Below are 16,275 nucleotides of genomic sequence, written 5' to 3'. Positions count from 1 at the left end.
CCACATCTGACTATAATCCCATTCAGGTTCAGCAGGTTACACAAACTCTCCCTCTGCCTCTCTGTGTGTACCCTTTTATTATCAACAACACTGTCTTCAAATTATTTCTAGCACTGATCTAAAACACAACATGCACTGACAAACCTGTTTGTCAACCTGTAATGTTCACGTTACCTTCTATCACACACTGCTCTGGTGTGGGAATCTGCTGCGCCATGTCTTTACAGAACTCTCTGATCGTCTCCATATTGTCTCTTAAATGAATGAAGAGTCTGTCAGCTTCCTCGTGCTCCTCGTTCTCCCCCTCTTTCTCTCTGCTTTGACTTCTCTCAGCTTCCTTGACCCCTCTGTCCAGGGCAGCAGTGATGGGCACAGAGCCATCACCTGTCATCTTCCTCTCAGAAGCCAGTGCTTCTTGATTTTCTGAGTGCGAATTCACAGCCGTGTTGGAGAAGACGTTGTCTGGGCTCGGCTCCAATCCCTCCCCGTCCTCCCCAGTGTCTGAGTTGATGGAGCGCGAGCGCACAGCATGTAGGGCCAGGCTCTTTGACCTACGAGAGACCACGAAATAAAAAACAGTCACTCCAGAATTATAGATCTTAACAATTAAAATTCTGTCTGCTCCCTGGGTTTTTACACTGTGCAGCAAATTGTCCAGGGTTTGGTTTGATTCCAGGTCTCTGTGGGGAAAACCACTGAAGCAAAAAGTTTGAAGGGGAAATTGTTGACAGAGATTTTGTAACAACCAAGATGAAAACATAAAAATGTCTTAAAATAAGTTTCAGTTCACGGAAAGAGTATTGTGGGCATAAGTATGATTTTGCCAAAGATGAGTATCAGGGTTTGTCGTTGCTTAAATATCTTTTTTGTTGTAAGCCTAGTTATTCTGCACATCAGTTCCAGTTGAATTTGTTTCAATAATTCCTTTCCAAGGTACCTTGTAAAGTCTACCATACTAACAAACCTAAAACTAGTGACTTTATCCATTTTCTCAGTGGTGTACAGGAAAGTAATAAATAACATCCCTAATAAAGTACAGTCAGGACTGACAAGATGAATCACCACCCTGATCCAAAGAGGCTCTTTGTTTAATATCCAGCTTATTGTATGGCTCTTCATTTTGTACAACATAAATTTGTTTTAGTTTGAAAGACTTAATCCAAATCTAGTTATGCAGTTCTACAACAGAAGGAATCAATGGTTTCAGCTGAAAATGGACAATACGGTAAAAAAGTATTAGAAAAGTGACGTGACTGTGTGGTGGACGGAGTGACTTCAAGCATCACAAGGAGATGAATGTTGGGGTTAGGCACTTGTCCACAAAACAATTATGGGCTAGGATATGCTCAATCATATCTTTGTAGTGCATTTATAGTGTTAGATACGTCCACACTAGTAGCTATTGTTTAAATATGGGAATAACTGTACATTTTCAGACAGTCTTTCCTGGAAGTTATTCTTAGTGTTGCACTCAGTTGGTCACATTAAACGTTTCAGAAATAGATGTGTCAGATTAAAAAAAGAAAGCTGGCGAGAGAGAGAAGTCCAAACCCTGACACCTTTCTTACCACTACACAGCTGACCAAGCAAAGCCTTAAGTTGAATGTCGAATTGCAGATCGCGGCCTGAACCTATTTGATCTTCCAGAAAGCATTTGTGAGGGGGCCAAAACAAATAAGAAGTCAAGATCTGCAGCTGCAGTACAGGCCTTCAGAACATCGCCAAGGAAGTGTCTATAAGTCATGGACTGGAGCCAGTCATCCCCTGCTAAGGATTTTTAGTTTCCAAAAAATGGAACTATGAATATAAAGCTATAAAAAGGGCAACGATTCCCACACTGTCTCATGCAAGCTCTTTTCTAACTCACTAAATTACGATGTAATATAAAAATACATGAAATGAGCTTCCAAGATGTGTATTCTCAGCATTTGAGCATTTATTGAATAAACCGCATATCTCTGGATATCTCTTCTGGATGGAAAGGAGGTTTCTTCAATAAACAGACACAGAGTTGGCTCTTCTCTACTCAAAGGATCTCTTGTTAATTTGACTGGAAATCAATAAAATCCAGCAGGCTACACAGTCACAGCGATAACAGTCGACTCTTCATAAAAACAGATTCTTACTGAGCAGAGCCACGTAGAGGAAAACATTAACAGACCTGTTGAATCTCATCTCTCGTCTTTCCTCCCTGACGGCTTGGCTGAGGCTGTAGCGACGCTGGGGGGCGGGAGAGTCCTCCTCCGCCTCCTCCTCCTCTCCCCCCTCCTCCCCCATTTTCTCCTCAAATGCCTGGATCTTCACCTGCAGGCGCTGCTCTGATCCTCCACCTCCCCCTCCTCCACCTCCTGGACAAGATGCACAGGGAGACGGCAAGCACGCCTCGTCCCCCCTGTAACACACACACACACATACATATACAGGACAAAAGGTTGTATTGGAGGTGATGGGCACGTGAGTTGAGGCTGGAGAGACACATTTGGATGGATTGCAGTAACCTCTCCCTCCCCTTCTGGCTAGATTTCCCGTAATTCTCGTCTTTTCGCGATGACCGGCTCTCACCCCACGTGTCCTCCTCTTTCCCTCTTTGGCTGGCTACATCTCACCTTCTCACCCCTCTCTCTGGCTTTGTTTTTCTTTGTCCCTCACTATAGTGCCTGTCTCCTCTATTTTTCACTCTAACTCAAATGAATTATCCACCCCATTCCTCTCTCTTTCTTTCTATCCATATTAGTTTTTGCACAAGTGGCCTTCATAAATTCATTAAACAGTCCACTTGTTTGCTAAAAGAGGACTTCCAGCTGCCCCGTTGTTGTTTTTCTTGTGTCCTCACCCCCTGTACTTTCACTAATAAACCACCCCGCCTCTCTCAATCTTTCATTCCCTCTATCTTTTTTTTTTTTCTAGAAGACCCCAAGCAAAGTCTTTGGAAGCCTCCAACCTGCACACAATGTTTTTATTTCAGAGAGAACTCTGCATGTCATTCCCACACTCAGCCAGATGAATCCCAGTCAACTTATACACATCCATGCAAACATAAAGCAGTTATATGGAAGTCATTGGAGGACACAGTTGGATATAACGAATCACAAAGAAAAAACATTTGAATGTCTTTGAAATAACAGTATGTTGTTACAACCCTACATTTTTAGTGCCACAAATTAGTTGAATGTGTTGGCTCAATATGTGTGTTCTCTTGGATTTCTAGTTTCTTGACTACTTTCTGTGACACACAGATAAATCAGCCACTATACTTTATGTTCATGTGGATCAGGGATCAATAATGAAAATGTTGTTTTGTTAATACTGATCTCATTGCTCTTCAGTCTTTCAAATTCTGTATTCTGTATACAGACAAGTCTACAGACAAGTCTTCTTTCACAGAGCCTGCTATGTTGAACTACCATGTTTCTACAGTAGCCCAGACGGAACAGACTAAACACTGGCTCTGGTTTTTCGCATTTCCCCTTCACAATAAGAAAGAAAGGATGAAGCAAGAGGGTTGCAGTTCACAACTACACCACTAGATGCCACTAAATCCTGCGCACTGCTCCTTTAAGTAGTAACGAATAGAAAATGCAACAATCAAAGTTGCCTCAACAGAACAATGTGTGGATTGATCAGATTTGAGTGACAACAGCCTTACAACACAAGGAAACAACCACACAACAAAAATCAGACTACCGTAATCAGAATAAATATGGTGACGAGACCACAGGCGAAACAAAACAATATGAAAACAGAAAATAGTTTTTCAGTGCGGTTAAATGATTTTGAGCAAACTATCAATTGTATCACTTGAAGCAGTATTACAGCTTATACAAGCACAAATAGAAATGAGTAAAAACACTTGTCAACATTGGTAATAGATCTCTTTTGGTTTTAAACTACTTGTTGCAGTGTTGTAGTTCTGTGCAATGCTTATACAAAACACGGAATATCCATTTAAATATCGTACTGCTTTGACGAAGCACTTTAAGTGTGTCATATTATTTGTTCATCCTTAAACCCAGTGATATAGTGTACATACAGTGATATACAGTGATACCTACTTATTTTTCACCAGTCCGCATTGGGTTTATTTAGATGAGTAGATAGAGGAAGGAATAAGGAATCCTTTTCTCAGGTGATCTATCTTATGTAAGACTAATCTTACATGTCACTGTTTATAACACAGGGTGTTTATCCTTTGCTGGTGGACCTCTTTAAAGAAAAAATTGCGGCATAAATTAAGACTACTTTTCCAGGCACCACTACACCACTGCTTGAACCCATTTAACATAATAGTTTAACAGGTTAGGAAATACTGAATGCATTTTTGCTTTCTTGACAGGAGTTAGATTCATCCATTCATCCATCCATCCATCATCTGCAACCTCTTATCCTCATCAGGGTCACAGTGGGGTTGGAGCCTATCCTATATGACTTTGGGTGAGAGGTGGGGTACACCCTGAGCAAGAGTTAGAGGGGAACATGAATACCACTCTCACACATGTATGTTACATATGAAGCTGCAGCCAGGTGACAGCTCATCTGTCTTTTTCCAAAGATAAAATGGCCTTCACACCTCTAAATTTCACAAATTAGCATATTACATTGTTTTTAGAAGTTGTGATTTGATAGGGAGTTATGTGTTGGAACTTTTTTGTTTGAAAGAAAAACTTGACTTTAGTCTGGCAATGAGAGCATGTGGGTGCATTTAAGGGTATTTTGGAAAGATTAACAAAAGAGAAAAAAAAAACCCATATGATTAAAACACAGCCTGTCAGTCCTAATAAACGTGCCTCTCTAACCTGCAGTGCACGGCCGTGCTCTCCTCCAGTCTTCTCCCAAGCAGTCTGGCTATTGCAGTGAACGAGTTGCTCATTCTGTAGATGTCTTTCCCGCAACCTCCCAGTAAAGATGGATAACGATCAGTCAGACCTCTGATCTCCAGCAGCAGTGTGTGATGAAAGCTGTGCTCCATGCTGCCCAGAAGGGACACCAGGTAGACCAACGAGCTGTGAGCATGAGTCTGGACAAAGCAGATAACAGAGAGACAAGATGTTCAAATAAAATCTTAGTGTTGATCCATCCTGTCATAAAACTAAAGAATAAAAGACTTTATTGCACACCCAGTTTAATGATTATTCTTATATTATAGGTTGTTTCTAAGTGATTTTTTACTACATGTGTTTTGGTGAACAAATTTTCACTTCCAAGCAGTTTGGGGGGTTTTGTGTAACTTTTGTTTCCAAAACACGACAAACAAGAATAAATAAGAACACATGCAGTTGGCTCTCAGCAAACTTGGAAAAATATAAACAACGTTCATTCCCAAATGGATTTACTTTCCCCATCGGCCTTTGTAACAATATACACATATACACATTTCATCATTCACAGCCTGCTTTTTGTGGAAACTGTATCCAGACTGTATACACCATGCCATCACCTTTGACATAGAACGATACTTAAAGCCTCTGTTATGCATATTTGTTGTATTCTCAAAGGAACAGCCATACCTCTCTCTTCTATGTGTTTCCTGTAATGTACAATATTGTCAGTATAGTCCTGCAAATACAACATACACTTTCATTTAAAACTGCAAGGGTTGTATCCTTACCCACCTTGGATCCTAACCCATTATTTAAGCAGAAACACACATTTTAAAGTGGTGTAAACCAGTCAACACAGAAATCATTGTGATAATAAATGAACTAGGGTGACATTTAGTAACAGCTCTCTTGCTGTGTTTTAAAGCAGAACCAAAGCCAACAAGGCCTGTTTTTGTCTGCAGACAAAAAAAAACCTGTATTTTTTAAAAACTCTCTCTACGCTTGTAAAACCCTCACACTACTTTGACTGAAAGAACTCTGACCTGAGAGACAAACTGATTGATCCATTGAGCCATACAACGCTCAAGCACACCTTGTAACGAGGAGAGAAGAATGCAGTTACTGGACGGTTTGGGCATGTTTCACAAGCACTCACTGTAGAATGCTAAATTTATATGTGGATGCCAAAACTACCAGAAAAGGTAGAACTTGACTTTATACTGTTACAACATGCCAAAGTAGGTATTTTAGTTTGTGAGCTCCAGAAACAGGAGCGTGTCTGGAGTGCAGGCTGCAGGTACGGAATCTTTACTAGGATGCACGTTACTTCTGCACCATGGATTTTTATTGTTAAGATGATTTTACTTTTTAAGGACTTGTTACAGCACTTCCAAACATTACAGCATAAGCAGAACTTGCATCATTTACAGTTTAAAAGTGAGACTTGCCAGATCAAATGAAGCCCCCTTTATCCACCAAACATGACAGGTCGTGTTTAATTGTGTGGAAAATGCACTTGGCCTTGATTTGATGTTCTACACATCACTGGTTTAACTCATGCCTCTTTAAAAAGAGGACAATAACAGGAAGTTTTTGGAAAAACAAAAACTGTTGTATTTAATTAGAACTGTTGATGTTATCCAAAGAAAATATGGCGGTGTTACAGATATTCTTGTAAAGTAACAGGACAGATACAGATCTGGAGACGGCAATCAGTTCATTCTGCCTCATGTGTACAAAACACATGCATAAATACATCCTCTGTGAAAGAAACAACTTGGCCCATTAATTTTCATCAATCCAGTAACAATATTCCAACAACAGTGGGAGCCAATCTCTTCTGGCAGTAGCATGTGTGCAACAGGTATCTGTTAAATAAAACATTGAATGATTCAGAGCTTACGAAAAAAGAAAAGAAAACACAACATCAAGCCAGATCCTTTCTCTGCTTGCTAACCTGTTTGGTCACTTAGTTTACCCTGATTGTCCATCAGCACGCTGATCTATCTGCTTCCTTTGGAGATGTAGTCTGGCACACAAACGCTAACTTCTCTCACTAACAAGTCCCTCAGAGATACCGCTGTGTGCATAATTTTGTGCTTCCTAGAATGCATTAATTATTCATAACCATGATTAAATAAGTATATGAAAGGAGAGATGGTTTTATCTTTGTAATCTCAACGGGGGTTACTGTGAGGACTTTCAACAAAGTGCATCTAAAGTAATATTCCCTCAGCACAAACACGTCATGCTTCCCTGAGCAAAACTTGATGTTTGCAGTTAATTTAATGGTTTTTGTTAATAACTAAAAGAAGAGCAAAGCTCCACCAAAAGTTCATCCAAGTATGTCTGTTACTTCTGCATACCGTATGTCCTACTGCACATTTGTTACTGGGTTGTGCAGTTGATGTCTGCACTGGTATTATCAGTATTAGGAACATGTCTTTACAGTTTTTAATTTATGCATGAGGGACTAGGTCATGTTCAGTCTCTATGCCAGTCATTCCCAACCTTTTTGGCTCATGGTCCTTTTAAAGCAGAGCTAACTTGCGACCGCTTTATGAAAGTTTTAGATTTTTATGAGGTATGAGCACAGACTTATTTTTACCTTTAAATTGTTATTCTGAACCCGTTTTATGAGCCTTATGGGGGTAAAACTACCTAGTATTTCATAAAATCCTGGAATATGATCATCTAGCTCAATCTTATTTTACTTCTCTGGGTCCATGACTCCTGGGTTGGGAACCACTGCTATGTTTTCTAACAAAGTGAGTATCCGTTTATTAATTGAAACTGTATTATGCTATATAATCTTCAGTGTGCCTAATAAAATGATTGGAAACTATAACCTCTATAATGCAGTCCAACAGTAGTTTAGATTTTTGTTGAGGACAATAGTTAAATTGTTTGAGTGTTGACTCAGTTCTATATTTTGGGACTGTCTACCATGTGCTGATGTTGTGTTGGACTGTATGATTGATGATAAAAATAGGACAAATGCAGACTTTAAATGGCCATCAAATTCAATCAACATATTTCAGCCTTAAAATATAAATATAAACAAGTTTAGTCTTACAAAAACTTGGATTTACCGAGAGACAGTTGGCTTGGACGGCATTACAGTGTACAGGGGGTTCTTTCTCTCAGTGTACTTTGATGAATATATACAGATCTAACAAGCAATAAGTCCAGAAACACAATATAGACTAACTCCCTCCAGGAGGTAAAAGAAGCCAAAGAGAATATTGTGCAATCCTGTTACGATCGAGTACAAATGCATCCCAGTGAGAAAGTGTTTGTGTGTGCGTGCGTGCGTGCGTATGTGTGTGTAGGGCACAAACACAAACCCACAGGAGGTACTCTCCACTGCCATCACCAGGAGGCCTCTGTGGAGGCACTTCCCAGAAAAACATGGGTTATTTTCCAAATGGTTCCAATGTGAAGAAAGACAGGACACTGAGGTCTCTGTGTGTGTTTGATTGTGTGTGTGAGCGTGTATTTGTGTCTGTGCTGAAGCTGGGTTGGCAGGTTCTTCCATGAAAAGATTGTGGAGTAAGGGAGCTTTTGGAGGAAAGGTTGCCCTTGAGTAATAGAACACTTTTATTATGGTTTCCAGCTCCATGATCTCTGTGTGCATGTGTGCGTGGAGGGGCACGCATAATCTAAAGACAGCCATGCCATATTTCCCCCTTTTGTTAATTTCCCTAAATTGACGTTAAACTGCCTTAAATGGACCCAGAGGAAAAGAGCGAGTGGGAGCTCTCACCCTGTCCTGCTGTCACCTTCATCACTCTGCACACACACATTGCAATGTGTGACTGTAATGGCTGACTTCATCCCGACCATCATTACAGAGTTTTGCATTGACAGTCATGTATTACCTACTTCTGCACAACACAAGTTGATACAATTATCTCATGCACTGTATATCCATATTTCAGCCTCCCCCAGAGGCTTCACAGCACAAATCTTATGGAGGGTAATCCAAATGTTATTTTCTTGTTATCCACAGCAATTTGCATCAAGGTATTTAGATGATTTCACAAGTGTTTACTGTCTGTTATCCTTGTCTGGGAAGAGAACACTTAAATTCAGTATTTCCACAATCTGAGCCCAGAAACAAAACTACAAACTGTTCTCTTCTTGCTTCTTTCTGTACACCAAAGCCACAAATTCTTGTCAGTATAATCAAATTTTCTGTTTGTTGTTCTAAAAGACACAACTGTTAACAAACAGTTAGCATTAGATTAGGTTTAGACAGTAGACGAACGGCGCCTACAGTGAAGAAGAGCGTCGGTTTCTGAAAAACTGGGCAAATTATTTAAGAATACCGTGTTAGTGGTTGCCTCACAGCAAGAAGATTCCTAATTCAATGATTGCATGTTCTTGCCGTGCATGGGTTCACTCCAGGTACTTCAGCTTCCTGGCAGGCAAAATGCTCTGCTTCTGAGACTCCTGGTGGAATATGAGGAGAACGGACCAAAACAGTGTCGTGGCCGTGACATCACAGAGCCGATCCCGGTGGGATCCAGGAGATAAGCGGTCATGGAAAATAGATGGTTGGATTTAAATGTTAGTTTCACTCCAGGCAAAGGTGTTGTCATCCTGGGTGGAGGATATCCACCCAACACAAAAAATACCTTGGAAGATTCAAACCACTTCCTTTGTGACCGCATCATGGAGTGTACAGAGTGCCAAGGTCACATATGGAGATAATGTTAAACATGCTTACCCGATGAGTATGTCATTGGTATATAGATCTGGTGTATGTCTTATATCATCCTTTGTATAACCTTGACATCAAGTCTTGTGTCCTTGTAGATTTGCAATCATTTATTAGATTTTTTGAAGCTTGGCCAACTTCTGATCTAAAGATCTGAACCACTTTCAAATGGGAAGGAAAGATAATTAAAAAAAACAAAAGAATTAGGAGTGTCATTTTAAACCAGATGTAAGAAACTACAGATTAAGAGTCTATAGCTACTACAGCAGCTCTGTGAGGCTATAATCTGCATAAGCAAACATTACATAACGTGATAGTATCCTTTACAATAATGACACTAACACGCTAATGTTTATCAGGTATAAAGTTTTACATTTGTTCACCATCTTAGTTTACTTTTAGTGTTTAGCACTCTAATTTGCTTGTGTATGTTTGTGACACCTATATCACTCCCTCTTCTTCCAGCCCATCAGTCAGCAGTGATGCCACCTTGCAGTTGGCTCCAGTCGTTAACTTAATTAACCTGTAATCAGCAGCTCAAGTGTTTTTGGGGAGAAGCCCAGTGGTCAGAAGAAGCTGCTATTAGGGGCAAATGAGCAGCCAAGACTGCAGGGCAGCCAAGTGTTTAACCCATGGGTCGACCAAAATAAGGCTCATGGGGCAAATTTAGCCTACCCCAAAACAAATTTGGAGAGCCCATTGTAAGTCTTCCAAATATTGTATAATAATACGTGTACCAGTATCAGTAAGGAAGTTGAAACATGTGTCAAAAAGTACTTAAATTGCATCAATGCTAAGAGAGCTGTTTAAGTGTTCTTTCGATTAGATTTTTTTCCCACTCCCCCCGACCAGGACAGCAATTTGTTTCTTTATCTCTATAGAAAGACAGAGCTCTTTCGAAGGAGTGAGCATGTGTTTGTTTAGGACAGACACTGCAGATGAACACTGATGTAGGTGTTAGACAGCAGTCACAAACTCCAGATCTGCCTGGCCTGCCCGGTGTGAGAATGTGTGGGTTTTATTCTTGGCAGGACAACAGAGAAAGAGTCATGTGAGAGTGCAGCCAATTCCTCCCGACTCATTAAAATAATCACTCCTGCATGTTTCACTGTGTGTGTGAAGACCCACTGCCAAGCAGTCTTAAAGGTAAATTAATAGTGGTATTACCATGCCATTTTTACATGAATGTGTGTGTTTTTTGCAGACTGCCTTTGTTTACAACAAACAACCAATGCATTGACAATACAGACGTCCACTGCAAAAAAACGACACACACCACCTGCATGTGATTTTGTGTGTTTTTGTGCTAAAATGCTCAGAGCAGAGATTTCAAGAAACTCAATTTTTCCTATTCGTCTTTCCTTCAGACTCTTTCTTTTCACCTTGTCTCTTTATCTTACTTAATTTGAGTTTGTGAATAATTGTTTAGTAACTTTTGTGCCATGGAGTAAATGTGCAAGCATTACCTCTTTCAGACGCTGTTTTCTGATAGCTCTGCACCTACACGAAGTGCATATAATTACTTAAGTCTGGGAATAATTGCAACATTTTCTTTAAAGAAGTATTCGGACATGGGAAATCCACCTTTTTACACAATATACTACAAAACAGCACACAGACTAGAAAGAGGGGGGAAACGTGTTTCCATATTTCATTTGTTTTCATTTCAGTCCGAACACACCAGAAGTACTCAAACACATACCTTAGTCAAAATCACTGTTGCAAACAAATGTAAACTTGTTCATTTGTGTTTTGAGTGTGTGTGTGTGTGTGTGTGTGTGTGTTCATACCTCGCTGATGATACCCACTGCACCATGGATTTTGGCTACATGACCAAGGAGAGTAAGACATTGCTGTCCCACAATCCTCAGAGCTGGCAGAAAGCTGACCAGAGAGGAAGGGCTGGCCTGTGACACGTCCACGAGCGCGCCCAGTAGGGCCTCAGTTAGTGATTGGTCTTCTAGGTAACTGACTAGTGTGGGCACCTGAGGGCTCAGAATCTATGAGAGTGAGAATAAAAACAGATAGAGAGGTAAGAGAGTTAAAGCATTATTCATTATTCTTGATTAAACTACTCCCTGACAAACACTGCCACACAAAGGCTTGAGGTTTAATTAAGGCTGGAGGTGAGAGAGGAGTGACCTTGGAGCACGATGAAACAACTGGTGACCAATAATAAACAAAAGCTTGGCGGTTTTCCTCCTCATTATCCGAACTAGTCACACTGGACTGCACTAGACTGGATCAGACTGACAATGCCCATCACTGCAGGCCCTCATGCTGGTACTCTGTGAGTCACTTGTTCTGAATTATAATATTAATAACAAAAATATCTGTTACTCAGAAACAAGATGTTTCACCCTAGATAATATTAACTTCCAGTAAGTGAATATTTGGGATGCAGAAGATTTGGTAACAATCGTGATGAACGCAGCTACAATCACAACAGAAATATGTTGTGTGTCTGTGTGGGGGGTGGAAAAATAGAATAATTCCAGATGGCTTGTTTTGTGTCTCAAGTGTTTCACATATGAGTTTTACAAGCACGTGTTCTGTTTGCTGGTATGTGGTACTTTCCCCCTCATGTTGAACATCAGCAGCTCTGCACCAAAATATGTAGGATTAAGGGAATTCCTACTGAGATGTGTGTTCTCCTCATTTCCTCACTTGTAACTAGAAGTCCCAGTGTGTTTTCTTCTACATATTGACACGAGAACATTACAGGATATAACAAAGGTCTGATTAGAGATGTTACAAAAAACGTCACACACATACTTCATCGTGAGCCAAAGCCAAGTAAAATATAAATGTATGCCAAACAGCCTCAGTTCTGATTTAGTTGGATGGTGCTTTATTTTCAGATAACCCCACACTCTACTATTGTAACTACCTCATCATCATTTTGAATAATAGGTGTCTTAATTAGGTTTTTCTGAGCCATAGCTTCTTGTGACAGCTATTATTTCATTGACAGACATAGTGCCAAGAAAAAGTGTTTAAAATGTATTTTAAACACTTTTTCTTGGCACTATGTCCATATATATAAGAAAATATAATTTGTATTAAGATCCCTGGGAAAGTTATTGTGGTATGAGTGGGGTAATTCATTTTGGCACATGAAGTTACGAAAAAAGTTACAGATGTGACAGTGAACAGTTTGATTTACCCACGTTGTGTTTTATTTCTAGCGCAAAACACTCACAAGTGGATGTTGCTCGGCAACCATTTGAATGAGTCTGATCAGGTGTTGTTGCTCTGGGAAGTCCAGCTGCGACATCATTGCAGTGAGGTTGCCTAGGTGACAGTGGATTGTATCTGGTTGTCTGGGGTAGACTGAGGGCAACACCCGTAGGAGCATGTGGTTACCTGCCAGAGAGAGAGAGAGAGAGAGATGCTTTGAGGAAGCCACCACATTTTGGGGGTCTTTTTAGAGGCTGTTTAAACTTTTATTGGATAATGACAGCTTCAACCAGACAGGAAAGGGGACGACAGGCAGCAGCCATGGGTTGGAATCAAAACCACAGCTGTTGCGGTAAGGACTTAGTACATGGGTGCGCGCTCTATGAGGTGAGCTACAATAGTGGCCCACACTGAAAATGTTTTAAATAAAAACTTGAAGACCACCATGTGGACATCAAAGAGGGTCCCCATAGAAAACTGCAATTAGAGAAAAAGGTTCTGTGTCCAGTGTAAACTGTAAAAGCAGAGACAAACATCCATTGTCGTATAAAAAGCCCCAAATATGAACAATTTCAAACTAAATGCCAAAAGAAGAGCTTATTCAAACTCTGCTGGGTGAAACTGTTCATGTGCCAAAACTAGCAGGAGGCAGAATAAGACATGCCTTTATATAAGACATACAGTATTTATATATGTTTCTATTCATTTGTATATACTGTAATACATTGAATAATTACTGGTTGCCACCACAAACTAATCATGAAGGTTATAATGTGCAGTTTTTGTTGTTTTACAGGGGTGTTAATTCACCTTAACGATCGCTGAGATCAACAATGATCGAAAGGTGTTTCTGTTATTTTGTCCAAATTATTTATATCATTGGGTGTACACTGAATATCAAAACACATCATCCAAATGGGAGGATTTATTACAGAACTGCATTTAGCTGGTCTGCCTTAATGTTCGTCTTCCCTCAGGCTTGAAAACATAGACCACTGTGTCACTGCTTCCCCAACAGATCTCAACTTGATTGACTACTATTGAATTACTACCAAGAGATTGTGGTGTGGCTGAACATTTTCTGTGACTGTAACATCTGAGTTCAGTAATACAATTTTTATCCATTTCCTGTCAATATTTCTTTAAAGATGCTGACGCAGGAAAAATGAAAGGCATGGGTGGACATAAAGGCATTTGAAAACCAGCGCACAGCCCAACAAAACCCACAACATTACACAACTGCACTTGACTCACGTATGCAACATCTTTAAATGATTCACATCGCTGAACAAAGACTCTTGTTTTCCAATGGTAGGTTCATTATTGGTGACATTTCAAACAATGGCTTTTGTATCCTACAGACAGACAAACAGCAGACAATAAAAGATACTGCAGATTTGATGTTTAACGGTGATTCCTATAAAAATTGTATACGATAGAGGTCTATGTCACAGAGAATGCAGGATTTAAACCATAGACAAATTATATGTGGTGTTGATATTTGGGAATTTACTCTAACAGTTTGTTTCAGTTTCAGTGTCTGCAGGACAGATGGGAACACTGAGTGAATAAAGATGGTCTGACAAGTGCAGAAACATAGAAGAATAGACTGATGTTTAAAAGATGAAGCAATGAACCCACACACACAGCTTTATTGTGAGAACAACACAATTACAGCTTGGGATAGAAAGGTTTCAGGTTGAGTCCCATGTGATGTTTAAATTATTTTAGACTGGATGAACATAATTTATTAATGGTGGACTGTTTACATGTGCAGCAAGAGGAATTATTAAGGGAGAATACGTGTGTGTATGGCTGTTATTAATAAAACTTTAATTTCTCTAAAGGACCTGCTGAAACTCTCCTGGTTGATGTTATTCTAACTCATTGGTCCAATTAATTGTTTTCGTTTGAGATTCTGTTTTACTATAAGCTTATGTCAAATAAATCAACAAGAAAGGCTAATATGTTGATGTTTAGTGGGTATAATGTGTATTATGTGTTCACATACAAACATTTCCTAATTTCGCATCCATAAAGCCATGCAAAAGAAATGAAATAAGTAACAGTGGATTCGTCTTTGCATTGATTTAACTTTTTAAATTATAGCATTTATCTGTATTTATCATATCTACAGTATCTATAGCGTTTATTAAGAACATCTGGTCCATAATATGTTGAACGTTTGTCATATTTGATAAAATCTTACAGCAGCGACCTTAAAAAAAAGGTTTCACACAAAAGGTGATCCACAGCTATAAATCACTTTAACCACAGGTTTAATCCTGGAACAGACGCCTGATAATGATCAACAGAAAGGACCTGCTGTTCTGTACTGTTCTTTGCAAAAGGCACAGGCACAGGCAGAGGAGGAGAAGAAGAGTGCACATAAATATCTCGATGATGGTCACGGGTTCTTTTTATGTCCGTTTCTCTTCCCTTTAATCATAGATCATATTGTATAGCATCGCACACATACACACTTCGCTACACGACACAAATCATCATAAACATAGACAGATATAGTACGTGTACAGAAAGAGAGAGCTGGTAATAACCATAAAGTTGAGGTTGTAGCATATACAGGTCTGTTCAGAGGAATGTTAAAAGGCAGGAGGAGACGAGAGTCTGCACAGAGACACACTGAAGAGGATTTATAGAGCATATCTTTTATCTGCACACACCTGAACATACAAACAGTACATGTGACAAACAACCTGCTTTGATTAAATATACTCTTGATCATTGACTAAATATACGCTTATTGACACATTTAATTTGGTGAAACCACCTTATTTTACTCCCACTGTATCTCCCTCCAGCTTGTGTTTGTGTACACAGTATCTGACCTTCATACCTTCATTCCAGCATACACCCAACCCATTATCATGACTTACAAATCTCAATAAAATATCCTGTAATGACCTTTGGTTCTGCAGCACACAAAGGCGACATTTTTGAAAAGCCCCTCGGACAGTTTCCAAGAAAACTGAGAACTAACTGATCTGACAAACTATTGTTTGACATGCCTCTTCACTTTATGTCCTTTGCTGTGCTGTGTTTTCCAAATGTCACATTAAAATCCCAACATGAGTCACAAAAGAAAATGATCAATTCTGGAGAGACGCCTAACTTATAAAAATTGCTTCAATACAGTTATTGGCTATCTTACAGTAATATTCTTTCTTTGTCCCTGCTATATTAAAATGTCTGTGCAAAATACTTCCACAAAGCCCCTAAGAGGGCACTAAAACAGTCTTGAGTCATGGGAAAAAAATGATTTTCAGTGTCTTTGTTGTAGATATGACTGTAGTAGGAAGTCATATAACCCAAAGCAATGGCAGAACTATAAACTGAAGGTATCACTAACAGTCCAGGGACTAGTGCATTTTAAAGTAACCTGAACATGCATATTTCAATTTTGTACCTATTAAGTAAAGACATTATAGTCCCTAAAGTCAGTGAGACCAAAGCCAAAGTGGATCAAGATACTTACCTATGACTGAAGAGCAAAAACAACTTAACTGGATTTCCTACATTAGGCTATCAAAAAGG

The 16,275-nt window shown here is 39.6% G+C and overlaps 1 protein-coding gene across 1 annotated transcript in view; it reads right to left on the bottom strand.

Moving 5' to 3' along the window:
• The window catches only part of veph1 (ventricular zone expressed PH domain-containing 1), a 75,997-nt gene that overhangs the window by 30,806 nt on the left and 28,916 nt on the right, over positions 1–16,275 (bottom strand). Inside the window, exons 5-9 of the mRNA XM_027280429.1 lie at positions 12,743–12,906; positions 11,331–11,540; positions 4,794–5,014; positions 2,162–2,392; positions 175–551 (exon numbers count right to left, since the gene is read on the bottom strand). Coding sequence (XP_027136230.1) covers positions 175–551; positions 2,162–2,392; positions 4,794–5,014; positions 11,331–11,540; positions 12,743–12,906 — 1,203 coding nt within the window. The remainder of the gene's footprint in view (positions 1–174; positions 552–2,161; positions 2,393–4,793; positions 5,015–11,330; positions 11,541–12,742; positions 12,907–16,275) is intronic.

This window comes from Larimichthys crocea, chromosome VII, assembly GCF_000972845.2.
Source record: "Larimichthys crocea isolate SSNF chromosome VII, L_crocea_2.0, whole genome shotgun sequence".
Classification (NCBI taxonomy): Eukaryota; Metazoa; Chordata; class Actinopteri; family Sciaenidae; genus Larimichthys; species Larimichthys crocea.
This window is presented reverse-complemented; position numbering and strand designations above follow the sequence as displayed.